Raw genomic sequence first — 16,797 nt, forward strand, 5'->3', positions numbered from 1 at the left:
AATTTTTGATGACAACGTTCATTGGATTTCGCTTTCGATGTTTGAACAAAAAAAAAAGGGGAAGAAAACGTAATTTTCTTGACCTTGACCGCCGTGACTCGAGTAATCCATTAATAATAATTCTACGATGTTGATAACGCGCACATCAGCAATTGATCAAATATCATTAAGCTGTAGTCTGGCTCGTCAGTTATACATCAGATTCTGTAGTGCAGGTTGTTCAATTGCTCGATTCTCTGATTTCAATTCGAAAATCGATTTTGTCATTCGAAACAGTACACAATGATACTGCTGGTATTTGTATCAATTACACTGTTGCTGTATTATTTGTGGCAACGCCGTAATTTACTCTGGCTTGCACACAAATTGAAAGGATACAGAGGATATCCAATTGTTGGAAGTGCATACATGTTCTCAAGTGCAGACAGTGAGTTTTTTTTGGGTTTCAAATGTGTTGTGTGTGTTGGGAGAGTGAGAGAGGGAGGAATAGAGAGAAGGATCTCCTTCAATAATCACATATATAAATTGCAATTTGCAGAAATTCTGGATGTAATAAATGAATTTCATAAACGTCACGGTGGCCCTGGAAAGTTTTGGCTTGGAAACCGTCTTTTCGTTTATATTGATGACCCAAAACATTTTGAAATCATTTTAAATGCGCCTGAAAGTTTGAACAAAGGAGACTCGTACAACTTCATTTCCGAAAGCATTGGACAAGGACTAATTACACTCAAATGTAACACTCTTCATATCTTTTTTTTCCCCCTTTGAATAAGTCATTGATTTCATTTTGAGTGATGTTTCTTAGGAAGTTTTCATATTTTTTTTCGATATTTTAGCGGATGAATGGCGTTTCCATCGAAAAACGTTGAATCCATCATTTCACTACAATGTTATCAAATCATTTTATCCGACATTCAACAAGAACCTGAAAATATTCAGCGAAAAATTACGGGCGGTTGTGGGAAAAAAGTTTGGAATTCAAGCAAAACTTCAATCATGTGCAATGGACATGATTTGCGGTAAAACATTAATAAATTCACACTTAACAGTGGTTATTAATGTGTTGAATTTTTAGAAACGACACTCGGGTTGGATATGAAAAGTCAATCCGAGGAAAATTCGGAGTTTTTGCATAATGCTGAACAAATTTTGGGCATAACTGCACAACGATTCTTTCAGCCATGGATACAGCCGACGATGCTATTTCGTCTATCAAAATATGCCAAGCCCTTCTATCACGGTGTTGATATGCTGAATGATTTACTGCGAAAGGTGAATCTCTGTCATTCGTCGTCTCTAGATGCGTTTGCATCTTTTTGATTCGTTTAATATTTTCCGATTTTTCTTCCCATGCATAGCTATATGAATCAAAAAAGATTGAGCACAATGAAGCCATGATCAAAAATAAATTGCTGAAGGAAGATTTGGCCAACAACAATGATGTAATTGATGAGAAACCAGTTGAAAAAACCATTTTCATTGACCGCATCATGAAATTAGCATTAGAAGATAAAGTGTTCACCGAGCAAAACGTATTGGACGAACTGAAAACGATTCTACTAGCGGTTAGCATTAGCAAAAATTTGCTTTTCCATATTTAATGCAGCGCCGTTTTTGTTATAACAAATATTTCGTTGGTTCTCTCGTTCGTTTGTTTACACAGGGCTACGAGACAACGGCCACGGCAGCTACAAATATTTGTGCATTGCTTGCCATTTATCCGGACACACAAGAGAAATTGTTTGAAGAGATTCAAAGTGTTTTACACGATCAAAATATGGATGTGACTCATGAGGAAATAACAAATATGCCATACTTAGATGCTTTTATCAAGGAAGCGTTGCGATTTTTCCCCGTCGTTCCGTTTTTAACGCGAATCCTTAAAAAGGATATGTGCTTGGGCGAAGTGACCATTCCCAAAGGTACCGAATACATTATGGACATCTGGAATATGCATCGCATTCAAAGTAATTGGAAATTCGATGCAAGCAAATTCAATCCGGAGAATTTCTTTCCACAAAATGCACTGCCACGCCATTCATACAGCTACATACCCTTTTCATCTGGTCCACGCAATTGCATCGGTATTTATGCTTTCCATTTCAAAGGAAACAAAAAGTAGAGAAAACAGTCTGAGATGATATTATTTTGCTTTTCCATTACAGGTATAAAGTATGGAAACATTGCACTCAAGCTAATCATTGTCTACATTGTTCGTCAATATCGCATTCGGACAAGGGCCCGTTTAGAAGATTTGAAGTTTCGCATGAATGTTACACTTTGTTTAGTCAACGATGATATATTTGAACTCGAAAATCGCGATGTTTATTAATATATCATCCGTTTGTTGTGTATTTGTTTGTCGAAGAAGAGAAGCAGAACACACATCAAATTCCGTCATATTATTTTCGTTGTATAAACATTCATTCAAATGAACGATAAACAACAGACATTCATATTTCATTCACGTGTACAAATCAAGGTCCAAATAATGGAAAACAATTGTAAATAGTACTAGAAGTGAATGCAACCGGTGCATATCTTTGAAATATAATATATTAAGAAAATATCCTTTTTCCGCTCTCTCTCTCTCTCTCTCTCTCTCTGTCGTTCTCTCTCTCTCTCGCCACTGACACGAGAGAAACGGAGCCGCATCGCTGGAGCCAACTTCACGAGCAACATTGTCAAATAGACAAATGTTTTGTTCAATGGCGCCCCCTACAACTCTGACATAAGGCGATTCGTCAATCATGCAACAGCAATAACATGCTAACTTCATTGCACAAATGTGTACATCAGAGAAGAAGTAGAAAAAAAACACACACAGAATAATATACATATGAAATCTGAAGTTCTGCGCCCCCTTCGAACATAGCAATAGTAATAGTCCATAATGTAAATCGTGTTTTTGTTGTCTTTTTGTTTTATGAATCGAAAAATAAAAATCACACGCTAACGAAAGCGATAAAGACGAATGCGTGAGTGAGCAAAGATAAGCTGTGTAGAAATTAAGAAAACTAGTTAAAACAAAATTTAAGCAACAAATTATTTTGTCGACCAACAACACACACAAAACAAAAAGCAGAAGAAGAAAAAAAATTCAAGAGAGCCAGAGCTAGAGAGAAGTATCCAAATCTACGAGAAGAAACAGAATCAAATTCAAAGTCGTGAGTGTGTGTGAAATTGTAAAACAATCAAATCAAAATCAGAGCCACATCCAAGAAGAAGGCACAAGCAACCGAATTTCTTTTTCTGGCTCAACACTTTTTTTTTGTTTTCTTCTTTTTAAAAACCGTAGAAATAAAAACGAAGGAAGAAAGGAAATTGAATGTGAACAACGTAAAAATTAGAAACAAAAAGAGTTGTACGAATTTTAAGTAATCAAAACGAGAAAGAGTTATAGAAAATAATTTGAAGAGAATCAACAGAAAAATAAATAAATAGCTGCTTATATCCATCTATCGATTGAGTGTGTGCGGTATGATTAAATTAGTTCGGTGAGAGTGTGCGATTTGTTTTGTGTTGCTTGTGATATTATTGTTTTATTGCCACAATTATGTATTATTCAGTGGATAAAATACAACCAACAGCTGGTGATAATTCCGCAACAACAAAGACTGCTCGAGATGGTAAGTACAAAATTTTTCGTTGCATTCAATGACATCTCTGAGAACAATACACAACACATTCCGTCGTGTGTTCACACACGATGACAACGATTTTTTGTGTGATTATATGATGATTTTTCGCACCGAAAATGTGCCGTGTACAAGAACAACTGTTTTTTTTCCTTCTTTCGCTTCTCTGTGCCGTGTTTGATTTGTGTTGTGTGTGATTATATGTGTGTGTGCGTGTGATTTACTTGGGTCTCGATGTCAGTCACTCTATAGTGAGATATTTCAGCGGGTGCGAATCCGTGGCAAAAACTCACTCAATGACAATTTGCTTGTGTGTCTGTGTCATTCGGTTGAAAGACCATTGCTGGAACAAAAACATCGTGTCGAAGAAAAAGCAACGCAAAAAAAAACAAGAACGGTGGACCAAAGTTGATGCTGACAGCAAGGCGGTTAAATCGTTCCGCATTTGCAGCACAATAAAATTCATGTAATGAGACAACGGAGAGAGAGGACAAATACCGTCATATGAGCTCACTATTCCTACACACAATTTGTCATCGTTCTCCCAACGTTCTTTTTTGTCATTGTTGCCGCTGCCGTTGCCATTGCCGTTGTTTCGTTCACCGTATATAATTATTGCTTCGCTATGCTTTTGCTCTTAGTGTTGATGGCAACCCAATGAGATGTGTTTTGACGATGATGATGATGTGATATATATATATATTTCGCGGACATGTGTGTTCGATGCGATTACGCGTGTTTGGAAATACAACCGCGATTTATGTGTCAGTCCATACATTCTTTTTTTCCATCGCATTTTTTTGGTGCCAAATTCTTCGCTGAAGCACTTGAAACCCAGAACAAAAATCATCAAAAAGTAAGAGAGAAAAAATGTGTGTGTCATTAAGGGAATGATGCAAAAACCGCAACGAAAATACAAGTGAGCTAAAGAGTGAAGACACGAGAGGGAGAGAGAGAGAAAAATGAAGCGACAAGCTCTTCTTCTTATGAATGTGAGAAATATAAATAAATATAGTAGCGGAATAGCTGAAACTACACTGGCTATATTTTCGGTAGGTTTTCATTCTTTCTTCTTTCTCTATCTCACTTGGCCGCTCACTCACTCGTTCGCACGTTCGTCGGTTCGTTGCTTCCTTTTTTCCGTGCATTTTTCCCAAATGTGTAATTCGTTTGACATTTTCTGCGAACAAATGCGGTTCTTGGTGAGCCTAAGAGCGTGTTTGTGTATATATTTACTCTACGGCAGTGTTACAATGACATTTTTCTTTCGCGATGTGCCGTGTTGCTTCTTCGTGTTTCCCCCTTTTGTTAACTGATTGCATCAGAAACGCAATGCACATTACATGCAACGTGTAAATGTATGGATTTTTAATTTGTGATTTTTGTCGCACTCTTTCTCTCCCTCTTACTCGTTTTCTTTCATTTTCTGTCTCTCTTTCATTCACGTTTCCTTCCTTTAGCATAAGCTGGTCTCTTTCGCTGAAATTTGCTCATGCTTTGTTTTTCGTGTGTGCACGATGATTATTGAAAGCCCACAAAGAAAACGAGCAAGAAACAAAGGAGTATATAAGTCGTTCGGTCCAAATGTGAGCGACAGAGAATAAGAGGCAAAGCAATGCCTAGCCAAACTTAGATTTTTACATTGATTGCATTTTCAATTTGATCTACGTCATCCGCTTCTTCTTTTGCAAGCGCTTCAGCTACTCGTTCGTTCATTCGTTTTTTTTTGCTTCTGTTTCTTCAAAGTAATAGTAATATAGCGTCGAGATTGTCGATCAAATGCGAGCTAAATGATCGTTAGCGTAATCCAGTATGACTTCGATCATGTTCATATAATGTTGCCATTAGTCGGATCTAAATCATAACCATCTTCGCCGGGTTTAAACAAGATGAATTGAACAGGTTTGCAAATCTTAACTGCCCGTTTGTGACAACGGCAACGACGATGACGACGACGACGGCAACGGCAACAAAATCATTTGAAATGTTCGTCATGTACTAGTCTCGAAACGCGGAAATAACACTCGATATACTTTAACACGCCGATGTGTGATCATGTCGTAACGACCAAACGAAACAGAAATATAAAAAAGAAACAAATTTAACAAGAGCGCAGCATACATTCATTCATTCATTCATTTACAAACGAATCGATCCGCCCAATAAAGTTTGAATGATAAAAAAAAAGTCGTCAATGCCGCATGCCAAATAGAGCGAACTCACACATGTCCCTTCGTTTTTTTTTTCGTTGTTGTGTGCTATACATACGATAACAAATTTCCGATATATACAAAATGCTAAACAGACGCTGTGAATAAATGCGCTACATGAATGTTACAGCAACAAAGAGAAACAAAACACACAAACACACAGCACCGATTTCATTGCTCTGGAGCATTGATATCAGATCAGTCCGAAAAGCGATGCGTCATATTTTCATTTCATTACTACCATTATTTTCATTTACCATTCGGACCAAGTGTTTTGCTGTTCATTTTATGAACACTTGTTTCCATTTTTGCTCGATACGTTTCAATACAATGTATGAATAATGAACTCAATTTAGCACATTAGCCAGAAACGACAAAAATGTATACCATTCCACAAATCCAATTTGATGGTATCCACTTGAAATAAAATAACAACAACGGCGACGACGAGAAGAGGAGAGACAAAAATCCGTTCATTTTGCCTTTCGGTCTCCTTCAAAGCATCACATAATTTGGATGTTGTACGCTTCGATTATTTTTTATTTTTATTATTTTCATCGCATATTTTCAAACGAAATACTCTCACTGCTGGTCGGAAAGTATTGACATTCAAAACGCCCCACCACCCTCAATAAAAACCGAACTATATACAGATGAGCTTAATTACTCATTTTGATGGAATATCACATACAACATTCATTGACACAAAAACAAAATGGTTCGAATGCAAAATGAAAAACATCGTCAGTTTTATGTACTTGAAATGAAAGTGTTTGCTCTAGTTCATTGGATTGTTGCGTGCACTCGAAATAATTAGCGGGCTGTGAATTGAATTTTGTGACAGAAATAGAATTTTATCATACATAAGTGTGTCATGAGAAATAAATCTGAATGCGGGAAATGAAATTCAACAATAACAACGAGAGCAACAACAACGACAATCGAAAAAACAACAACACTGATTCGGAGAAATCGGAAATTCAATCAGTCACAAAATTGTCGTTGGGTTTTTTTTTCTCTCGAAGGGCCGAATTCAGTTTGAGTATCCAATTTGCAACTCAATAAATTGATCAAATTTGAACATCTGACCGTAAGCTAATAATTTTTGATATGGCACGAATGCCGTTGGAATATTGACCTTGCCCATGTGTTTGTGTGCGCTTGAATGATGATGAGTGATCTGATTCAATTTATTTTGCGCTGTTTGAGTCCAGCGAATGTGTGGGATCAATAAGAGAGAGCGTCAAACATCCATATAACCGTTCGAATGTCCATTATTTACTCATAACCATTGCACAACAACGGAGAAAAATATAACATCGAAGCGAAAGTTTCATCTGAATCACATTTAAAATGGGAATTTGTTTGGAGTGTCTAAGTTTTATAAGTAAGTGAATGAAATGTTCAAGTTTAACTTTTTGTTTCTCCAACAAAAACCGACTCTATCATAATATTACGTTGGTGAGATTCGGGAATTACAATCAAGTGTAATAGTATATATTCGTTGTAAACGATCTTTGGATTGTATCGGATATCGCCAGAAATAACGGTACAAAATACATCGCACTTTTGTGTGTAATATCGTAAAAATCAATTTAAATTTTACAAAATCCCAACGAAGAAAACACAATCTCATGTACACTAACACACAAACATACCGACAAATTTCAATATTACAAAAGTGGCAAGTGGTTCGGGGTCGCAGTCATTCTACGTTTGGCTCAGCTGTCGATACTTGTGAATTACACCACGACGAAAAAAAAATACAGCAACAACAACAACAGAACACAAAAAACAAATAATCGAAAAGCATTTTTATTATTGTTTTACGATTTCATTCTCTTCGACGAAAATGTGCTGCAACAGCTGAAGAGATTATAAATATTGGCAATCCAAAATGCCGAAAATGGTGCAGAACAACCCAAAACAATACCAAAATTTATCGAATGCAATTTTCGATTGCATTTCCGAAACGAATGCAAGTGCAATCAAGTGATTCTGTGGCGAGACAGAGAGCGACACAGAGACTGAGAGAGCGAGAGAAAGAAAATAACCGAACACACAAATTGAACAGAAAATGGGTTTACCGATGCAGTGAATAGTTGAATAGACGGGAATAATGTGGTGCTTTTGATCGGTAGCCAAATTGACTATCGTGCATTGCTGAGGTTGGATGAGGAAAAATGGTTCAAGTGGCGGTAAAAATTGTGGGAAATGATAGCGATCGCAATACAGACGAAAATTCTTTTTGGAATCAATTGCAGCCCATCGTCGATAAAGCCTGATGAAATGCAATCCGAACGTCCTCTTCTTCTTCTTCTTCGCGCGTTGCAAAAAGCGAATGCATTCCCATTTACGATATACACACAGTTGTGTACACGATGCTATATACCATTCAATTGAGAAATCCGCAAAATGTTCCGAACTGAACTGAGCTGAACTGAGCTGAACTGAATTGAAACGAACGGCCCAAAGTCAATATGAGCAAAAACACGAAAATCGGGAATGGTTAGAAATTTTTTTTTATTCAAATATCGCGGTACTGTGGTCTTTTTTCTTTAAAAGTGATCCTTAAGTATCGGCCAATACCATTTTTATATGAATGTAGGCGTTTATAGTGGCCCATTTGCACGTAGTTGTGCTTGTGCCTCGTTTTGTGTCAAAATGAGCGAAAATACACAACCGAACAAAAAGTCAATTTAAATATATAATTTTCGTTATCATTGCTATTATTCAATTTTTTTTATTAGATTACGATGTAATCGTGCTATTTTGGCCAAATTTTGCAATGAATTCGTTTGTTTGATCCTTCAGACAGCGAACAGAACCTTGGAGTACAACGATGCTCTGCTGGAGGAACTGGATTTTAGATATATGTAAGATAAACTCCAAACATATCGCCAAAATTGTAACCTTCCAGTCCAACAAAAAAACGGCTATATCTCTATAGGTGTGAGAGATATGGGAAAGGTTTGTTGGTATGAAATGTTCCTTTTGTGGTCTAGATTTGCGTCAGCATAATATTTCAAGTGGTTTCTGGGCTTACAGAAGAGATATAAGCATGAATATTTTGAAAAATCGTACGAATGTAACCTTCCAGTCTGTGTTTTTGCCCATATGGATATGTGCGAATAGTGAATTTTTATTTCTGGCGCGACAACTATATTTGCTCGTCTAAATCGATTTAAACGAGTCTATTTGTAGCCTTTATGGGAAATTCATTGCAAATGACTTGAAAAATCTGTATGCCATATCTCAGCGATTCGCATTTCATCGATTTCAAATCGACACAGAAGAAAAGAGTGAAAAAAAAAACTAACGAAACAGCAAACAATAACAAAAACTGTGAATGAGAAGAAAAAAAAAATGCCGAGTGAGAGAGAGGCAGAGCGAGAATCAAAATAAGCAATGACTTAAATAAACTCGTCACCGTAACATCGGAGTCAATTTTTTGTACCGTTTAACGTATTGGATAGAAGGGAAAAAACCAGTCAGTGCCATTGTAATCACGCTTTTGAGGAGCATGAATGAACGATTGCAAATTATATGTTTCGTGTTCAATTGAATGACTCCGATGCTTATTTTGTTTGCGCTGTTGCCGTGCTGTCGACAACAGTATTTCACCGATTTTGAAATGCCGTGGCTATTGCACCTTCTTCGATTTAGCAAGTTGCGCGCCGAGCACGAGCGCGTTCCGAAATTCTTTGAAGGTAACAAACGCCTGACATAAATCGAATAACCCTTTGAATGTTTGATAATTCACTTTTTTCTCCACTTCATTTCACTCTCGTCTCAATTTGATGAAGCATGTTATTTTTACACTACAATTTCATTTATCGACGGGGCCGTTTGCATCTCTCACGCTCTCTCTCTCTCACTCTTTTCCTCGTTTCAATATCATTCAGGCGCACCGTTTGTGTACCTAAATAAGACGGCGTGCGTCATCCAAATCTTTATTTTTCATTTGTACGTTTCGTTCTGTTTTATTTGTTTGAATCGAAAATATTTGTTTTCTCGCCAATCAATCTAAGCGTCGATACACGAGAGAAAGAAAAAAAAAACCCAATATGCATCGATCATATTTTTAACGAAACATTTGAATCGGATCTCTATAAGCGCTTTGTCTTGATTCGATCGGAACTTGAAGCAAAAAAAGCGTACAAAAATGGAAATGCGGAAAATTTGTTTCAATCTTCTCGTCAAAATGAATTCCGAAATCGATTGGCTGTGAGATAAAAACGCGAGCGCGCCCATTAAATTTGACATGGAAACTTTTCACGTGCGCCAAACGGTGAAATGAATGAAATATCTCGAATGATTGTTTTTTCTATTCATGTTTTTTTCTTCTACCATGCAAGTGACGACAGCATTTCAACTCGGATCACTTCTTTGGATGCTTTCAATATGCTATCGCATTTCGAGCATACCGGAACATCAACAACAACGTCGATGATGATGCTGATGCTGATGCTGATGCTGCATTGTTGTTATGATTCAAGTGGAATGAAAAAAATAAATAAAGAATGCACACTGAAAAATTATGAACTGAAAATGACATGAAAATTAATTGCACACCACCTGTTTTATAGCACTTGCAATAGCATGTGAGGCGCGTGTGGCCGCTAATGGAATTGCCAGTAAACACTTTGCTGATGCCAGTGAATTAAAATTCTTGCAATAATTTCGTGACTCAGTTAAATCTTATTATTTTCGGGTGGTCGTTTGTGTTGGCGCGTGCTCGTGTCGCGCATTTTCAAAACCAAATACTGTTCGGATCGTTTTAAAGCGACAGTGCATGTTGTGCGCCTATGGGCATTTAATATCTCTCATCCATAAGAATAACAAACTATATTAATGTAAATACGTGTGCTTTTTTTGGCATTCACACCGATTTGTCGTTGCAGATGATACGGCTTGTTTCGAAAGAGATTCGTCTGATTTACGTGTCTCAAATGCCCATTTTATGAAGCATCAACAAACACATTTCCCATAGATTGGGTGTGTGTGTGTGTGTGTGCCTTTCGATTTTTATGTGCTTTTCATTCGGTCGCCAGAATTCTCTCTAACTATCGAAAAGAGGCAATAGAAGAGTATAACACAAACCAGGACTGAAGCGCGTTCGCTCTGCTCAATGCATTATATACGCATGATATAGTTCAGAGTCGTTCAAAACCAAAAAGGCCCACGCACAGTTGAACCGAATACCTTATCTCTGTTTTTACTGTTTTTCACTTTAAAATTCGCTTTAATTTTTTATTTTCATTGGTGTTGTTGGCTGCCGCTCAATTCTTCATCAACGTACTCTTTAACGCTTTTCCCTTGTCATGTTTTCTTTCTCTCTCTCTCTCTCTCTCTCTCTCTCTCTCTCTCTCTCTCTTGCTCGGCTACGATTCTTTTTGGGGCCGCGAGACAAGCGGCATAAAAAACGTCATCGCATCGCGTCGTTCTGAATGTTTCATGTGTTTTGGGAAATGAACGATTGGCCAATTTCATGTAGTGCATTTCTAAAAATGAATGCCGATTCCTCGCATCAACGAAAGACGATAGAGTGGATAAAAAAAACAGAGCTCATCACCATGGAATACCGACAATAAAATGTTAATCATTCAAGTAAAAGGTGTACGTTACGGCGAAACGCGCTGTTCGCACACTTCCACCGTGATTTATGTGACGATAATTTATTTGGACGGGAATTGTTGTGTGTGTGTTCGGAACATAGAGAATCGAATCGAATCACGTTTAAACGACCGTGTCTCATTTGATATTTAATTAAGTATTTTATGTAATTGGAATGCTGGCAATTTGCGTTCTGTTCAATGAAAAGGCGAGACGGAGAGAAAAAACACACGAAAACCACTCAACTCTTGGATTATCCAATTAAAATTTTTGTTTTCAAATCAAAGTTCACTTGCTCCAGATCTCTGGGTTTCCTTGATTATGGAACACGAACCTGCCCACAAAACTGTTGTTTGTGATAAAATTGTGCAACACTTTTGCTTATTATTGTGAAGAAAAAAAAACTCGAGCTGGCGTAGTCATGGCGACACTTGATACAATGGCAAAGTGAATCACAACTACTGATGATGTTGTTTTTATTGCTTCAACTACTTTTGCTGCTGCTACTGCTGTTGTGCAACTTTTAATTTATTAGGTTCGTATCAAAATGTTGACGTCTCTAATGTCCATTGGTTTTTCATACTGCAAGTTGTTTTGAGATAAAGTTTTTCTCTTTGATTTCTATCTAAATGAAAAATGTTGATTGAAAAAAGAAACGAAGAAGACAAGAGAGGAAAAAATGTAGGTGAATTTGCTTTTGAGCGTACAATGACACGGTGTACGGTGTGTGTGTGTGTGTAAAAGGACTCCGGAAAGTACCTGTTTGAATTTAATTAATGAAATGCAGCAACAATTTAAGCTCATTCAAAAAACGAAATGGCCCGGTTCCATTTGCTTCTATTCAACATCAATTTCTCTCGTTTTCAATCGTTCATTTCTTCGCCCCTCGTCTTTTTTTCCAGCTCAGCGGTAATTTGAATATTTTGCAAATCGGTACGTTTACATTTTCATAATGGTTCACCATTTGCTTGATAACGGTTCGCTTTCTGATGATGAGATGAAATGCAAAACAAGTGCAAACGCCACAAAGAAATTCAAACAGAAGGAAAAACCAATATGAAATAATAATAAAATTTTAAACAAATGCAATTTTGCTTGGATCCACTCATCGATTTGGTTCTGTTTTATTTAAATTGCTGAAATATGCTAGAAGTGACTTGCAATTTGGTGTTTTGTATAATGTTCGCCGCATTTCCACATTTAATTGTATTCTTGTCGCTGGGATGAGAGTTAAAAACACATTGAAATCAGCGATTTCTTCGTGATGACGGCTGAAATTTATGTCAGAATGAACGAAAATGATCCCCATCCATGCCATATTACCTTTGCACCATCATTCATTTTCACATGCAGAAAAAAAAAACTGAAAAACATGATGCAACCGAACACAGCCTGATTTACACGAAAAACAATTTACTTCATAAGCAGAACACGAACAATATTTTCAATAAGACATAAACTTTTGGCAACGTTCACTCAAATATTCATGAAAACACGCACACACACAACACCGATTGCATGCTCTTGTTTCTTTTTTTCCAAAGCGCTGCCAGCACTCCTTTCAAATCCATCTTTTTCGTCGTGCTGCTGCTGCTGTTATTTTGCCTTCTCTTTCACTCATTCACACAATGTATATCTACTGCATCAGCAAAACATCGCATTGGAATGAAATGCGCTTAGATGTGATTTTATTCTAGTTGCTTGTTTTTGTTTGTGTCACGAGTGATGCTAAAGAAACGACCGAATGGAAGAGACAGAAAAATCGTTTTCGCACCGAAAACTCGTCAAAATAATGAGAAAGTTAGTAAAGTTGCGCTAGCTTGCATTTGCCACCGATGTATTTTCCATGGAAATTCGTCAGTCTTGTTTTCGAGAGAGTGAGATCATTTCAAACAATGAACACTACAATCAACTCTTGCTCCTAAACAAGAATCACTCGAAATCCACACAATGCGGACGAATATTGTTACGTTTCGAGATTTGCTCGTAAAAAGTGGAAATTGAAAAGTGAATTGCAAATATGGCAACACAAACACAAATACACACACCAGAGACACAGACACAATGGCAGAGATTTCAAGTGATCTCAATAAAATATTTTGACTGCTTTTTTATCGAACCGCAAACGATTTATGCAAATATTACCTATTCTATACTAAAATCCGATTTTCACCGCACATTCAACGATCATAATAATAAATTGAATAAATGTGCGGAGCTTCGATATTTGACATCATTTGGAAACACTTTGCAAAAGACGACCGTCGATTGCTATGCAATCGCACACACCGTATAAGTTGAAAACACTCCACTACAGCCAAAAGCATTGTATGGCTATGAGAAAAACACACATAGAGAACGAAAGAAAGAAAGAGGAAAAAAAGGAGAAAAATCGATGGGAAGAATGCCAAACTTATGCATTGCTCTTCAAATAAACTCCACAATATTCGGAACGATGGCTGTTTGTTGCACTTTTATGACATTACAATGATATTGCTTGAAATATTAGATTCTACCCGACCGACACCTGTCTACAGTTTGTCGATGTAAATCACATTTGCAAACAAAACCAAATCGCACATGAACGATATCAAATATCAATACACAATAATGGCGTGTAGGTTAATGCGAAAGTATTATTAACGCAATTGAGTACGTGATGAAAAATTAGTTTTCCGATTGGGTATTGCACTGCGTTTATGCTGTTTTCGAAAATAACAAAGCACACACACAGACACAATGTATGCTCTGCATGGATTTCCCGCTCATAAAAATATCGATATTGTTTGATAAAACGTGGAAAACACGGCGAGTGAAGGAGATAGACATGCTAAACAATAGATTGGTAATGGCAAAGTTGTACTACTTTTTTGCAAGTGACACACCATTCCAACGGCGGTGGATCTATTTGTGACGTGCACACACACACACACACACACACACACACAAATTCATTAGTATTCATCGATGCGTATTGAAAATTGAAAATCTATAAAATTACCCTTCGATTAATCTGTCTCATTTAGCTTATTATAATTTCCACTAATTTACCATCAAATGGCACTTGAGCGTGATGTTTTGTGAAAATTGCTGTTACCTGGCCTTTCGTACGATGATTATTTTAAAAGCAATTATTGTTTTCAATTTAAGTGGAATTAGCTGAATGGCTCGAAGCAAATTGTGATGTGAAATACAAACCGACCGAAGATTTTTCGCAACCAATCAAAATGACTTACCGGCCGGTTGCTGTGTACGACTCTCACACTTCTCAGAACTAACCCGTGTAAAATGATACGCTGTGTGAGTGTCTACACTTTTGTTCAATGGCAAAATACTCTGGTTAAGCCTTTTTACATCTTGAAATCAACATATTCTATGTTTGGATTGAATCCAAGCTACAAAAACAAATTCTTTTACGAATGAAAAAGGCTCTTATTTTCCATGGAAATGATGAGGAAATTGTGCGAATCATCGTAACGTAAGGTGAAGTGGTCGATAAGGGAGCCAACAAAAACAACGATAAAATTCCAGATTTATGAACACATTTTACCATATAACATGCCTACATCGCCGCACAAATCCCTGACACAATGAAATTAAAAACTTCAATTAAAAAGGCACGAACGTTTTGTATTGTTTTGCTTTATTGTCATTAATTCAACCGGATGACATCATTCATGCAAATGCAACATAGGGAAGTTTTATGTTTTTTGCTTATTTTTTTTTCATGAATTTAACTGTCATTTGTTTTATCGATATTTTAATTGTAACGTGGCCGGTATTGCATTGCTCCTTCCTTGGCCAAACGGTCAGCTTCTTCGTTGTATTCATCACCTGCATGTGCTGGAACATGATAAAATTCGATGTCCATGTGTGAATTGTATTCCAATGCTCGGCTTAATTCCATAAAATCGCGTTGATTTGCCAGCGGATCGCCGTTCACTTTACGAAAACCGTTTCGTTCCCAACGCGGTAATCGATCACAAACAGATGCACGCAAAAAATCTGAATCCGTGTTGATGCGCAATTTTTCAATGCCAGTACGACCACAGTCTCGGATAGCACGTGTTGCCGCTTGAATTTCGCCGGCATTGTTCGTTGCTCGACCCTTTACCGGTGCGCTCACATTCCTAGTTGAATGGAAGAGAGAGAGAGAGAGAGAGAGAGAGAGAGAGAGAGAGAGAGAGAGAAACGAATTGATTGAAAAATACAATTTTTCATCAGAACTGAAACCACACTAAGCTGATACAATTCACATGAATACACAAAATTGCAAAAACTCAATTGATTGATTTTTTTTCAACATGAACAAAAAATAACAGAATATTTGAATGAAAAAAACAACAACAAAAAACATACATATAATGATCGTAATCGTAGACAACACCGTAACCAGCACGAGCACCAGGTTGGCCATTTCGCAAGCAAGATCCATCCACCCAAACGTTGACGTAACCATCGTTGTCAACGATAAATCCTTCGTCTTCCCAATACCAGTCTCCCATTTTTCGTAGCTTCACAACAAATTCACTTGAACTTGGAAGAAATCAAAATCTGAATGTGTTGATACTTTCGCTGTCTTTACACTTCTAAATGAATCAAACGCTAGAAGCGTTCTCACTTTTGAACGATTGCTGGTGCAAACTATTCAATTTGAAAGAAAAAAACCAACTGAAAAATATTTCGTGCTTGTGTATTGTTCATGGTCAACTGTATGATTTACATACACACTTGCATACACTACACACTCAACACAGAATACTTTTGCGCCGGGAGGTTTTATGACGCTGAATTCACCAAACGAACGAATGAGAAGAAGAGTAATATGATAATATAACGCATTGAAATTTGAGTTAAGCGTGTCTCTGTGTGTGTGTGTGTTACTCGCAAAGAATCAGCATTTATGCTTCATAAACAGTTTAGAATAGCCCGTTGAACATATTATAATATTTGTGTGTCGTAAGATTCGATGCTGTTGTATATGAATATTTCCTGCACAGCATGTTATCACTACAAAGTACACACACACATACACTAGCCTAATGGCGCGTAACACTGCCAAACTATTGGTGTGTTGACGTTTTGCACCACTTCTAGCGGCTGTACGTAGTTTTTATGCAGAGCCCGAAAAAAATGCGGTCCTAAATAAACAATCAATTGCAACATTTGTTGATAATTTCTGTTCTGAGAATCGTTCAAGGGATTTTTTTTCAGTTCCAATTCCAATTTTCTCATTTTCTTTATTGTCGAACATATTTGTTTTGATGGAGACATTCGATTTTTATACACAAATTTCAACGAATCTTTCAACATGTTGATGTTTAAAATGT

The 16,797-nt window shown here is 37.0% G+C and overlaps 3 protein-coding genes across 6 annotated transcripts in view; 2 read left to right on the forward strand and 1 right to left on the reverse strand.

Moving 5' to 3' along the window:
• The first annotated feature begins 193 nt into the window (after window positions 1–193).
• Window positions 194–7,150, forward strand: LOC129578804 (probable cytochrome P450 313a4). Its single transcript, XM_055467939.1, has 7 exons — window positions 194–427; window positions 539–736; window positions 840–1,022; window positions 1,079–1,275; window positions 1,362–1,568; window positions 1,667–2,087; window positions 2,169–7,150. The coding sequence occupies exons 1-7, from the start codon at window positions 283–285 to the stop codon at window positions 2,333–2,335; spliced, it is 1,518 nt and encodes a 505-aa protein (XP_055323914.1). The 5' UTR covers window positions 194–282; the 3' UTR covers window positions 2,336–7,150.
• LOC129578795 (cyclin-dependent kinase 14) overlaps window positions 2,737–16,797 on the forward strand; it is a 175,253-nt gene continuing 161,192 nt past the window's right edge. For 2 of the 4 annotated variants that reach the window (XM_055467920.1, XM_055467926.1), the window contains exon 1: window positions 3,493–3,632. In XM_055467920.1, the coding sequence (XP_055323895.1) occupies window positions 3,560–3,632 (73 nt within the window). In that variant the 5' untranslated portion in view covers window positions 3,493–3,559. Of the gene's footprint in view, window positions 3,633–16,797 lie in introns of all 4 variants that reach the window. The other 2 variants (XM_055467921.1, XM_055467919.1) reach the window with 2 other exon arrangements.
• On the reverse strand, window positions 15,094–16,140 carry LOC129578826 (ribonuclease H1-like). Its single transcript, XM_055468002.1, has 2 exons — window positions 15,827–16,140; window positions 15,094–15,597 (listed from the first exon to the last, which is right to left on the reverse strand). Exons 1-2 carry the CDS (start codon window positions 15,970–15,972, stop codon window positions 15,228–15,230), a joined length of 516 nt encoding a protein of 171 aa, XP_055323977.1. The 5' UTR covers window positions 15,973–16,140; the 3' UTR covers window positions 15,094–15,227.

Source organism: Sitodiplosis mosellana, unplaced genomic scaffold, assembly GCF_009176505.1.
Source record: "Sitodiplosis mosellana isolate CC-2019 unplaced genomic scaffold, AAFC_SMos_1.0 Smas_scaffold_6226, whole genome shotgun sequence".
In the NCBI taxonomy this organism is placed as follows: Eukaryota; Metazoa; Arthropoda; class Insecta; order Diptera; family Cecidomyiidae; genus Sitodiplosis; species Sitodiplosis mosellana.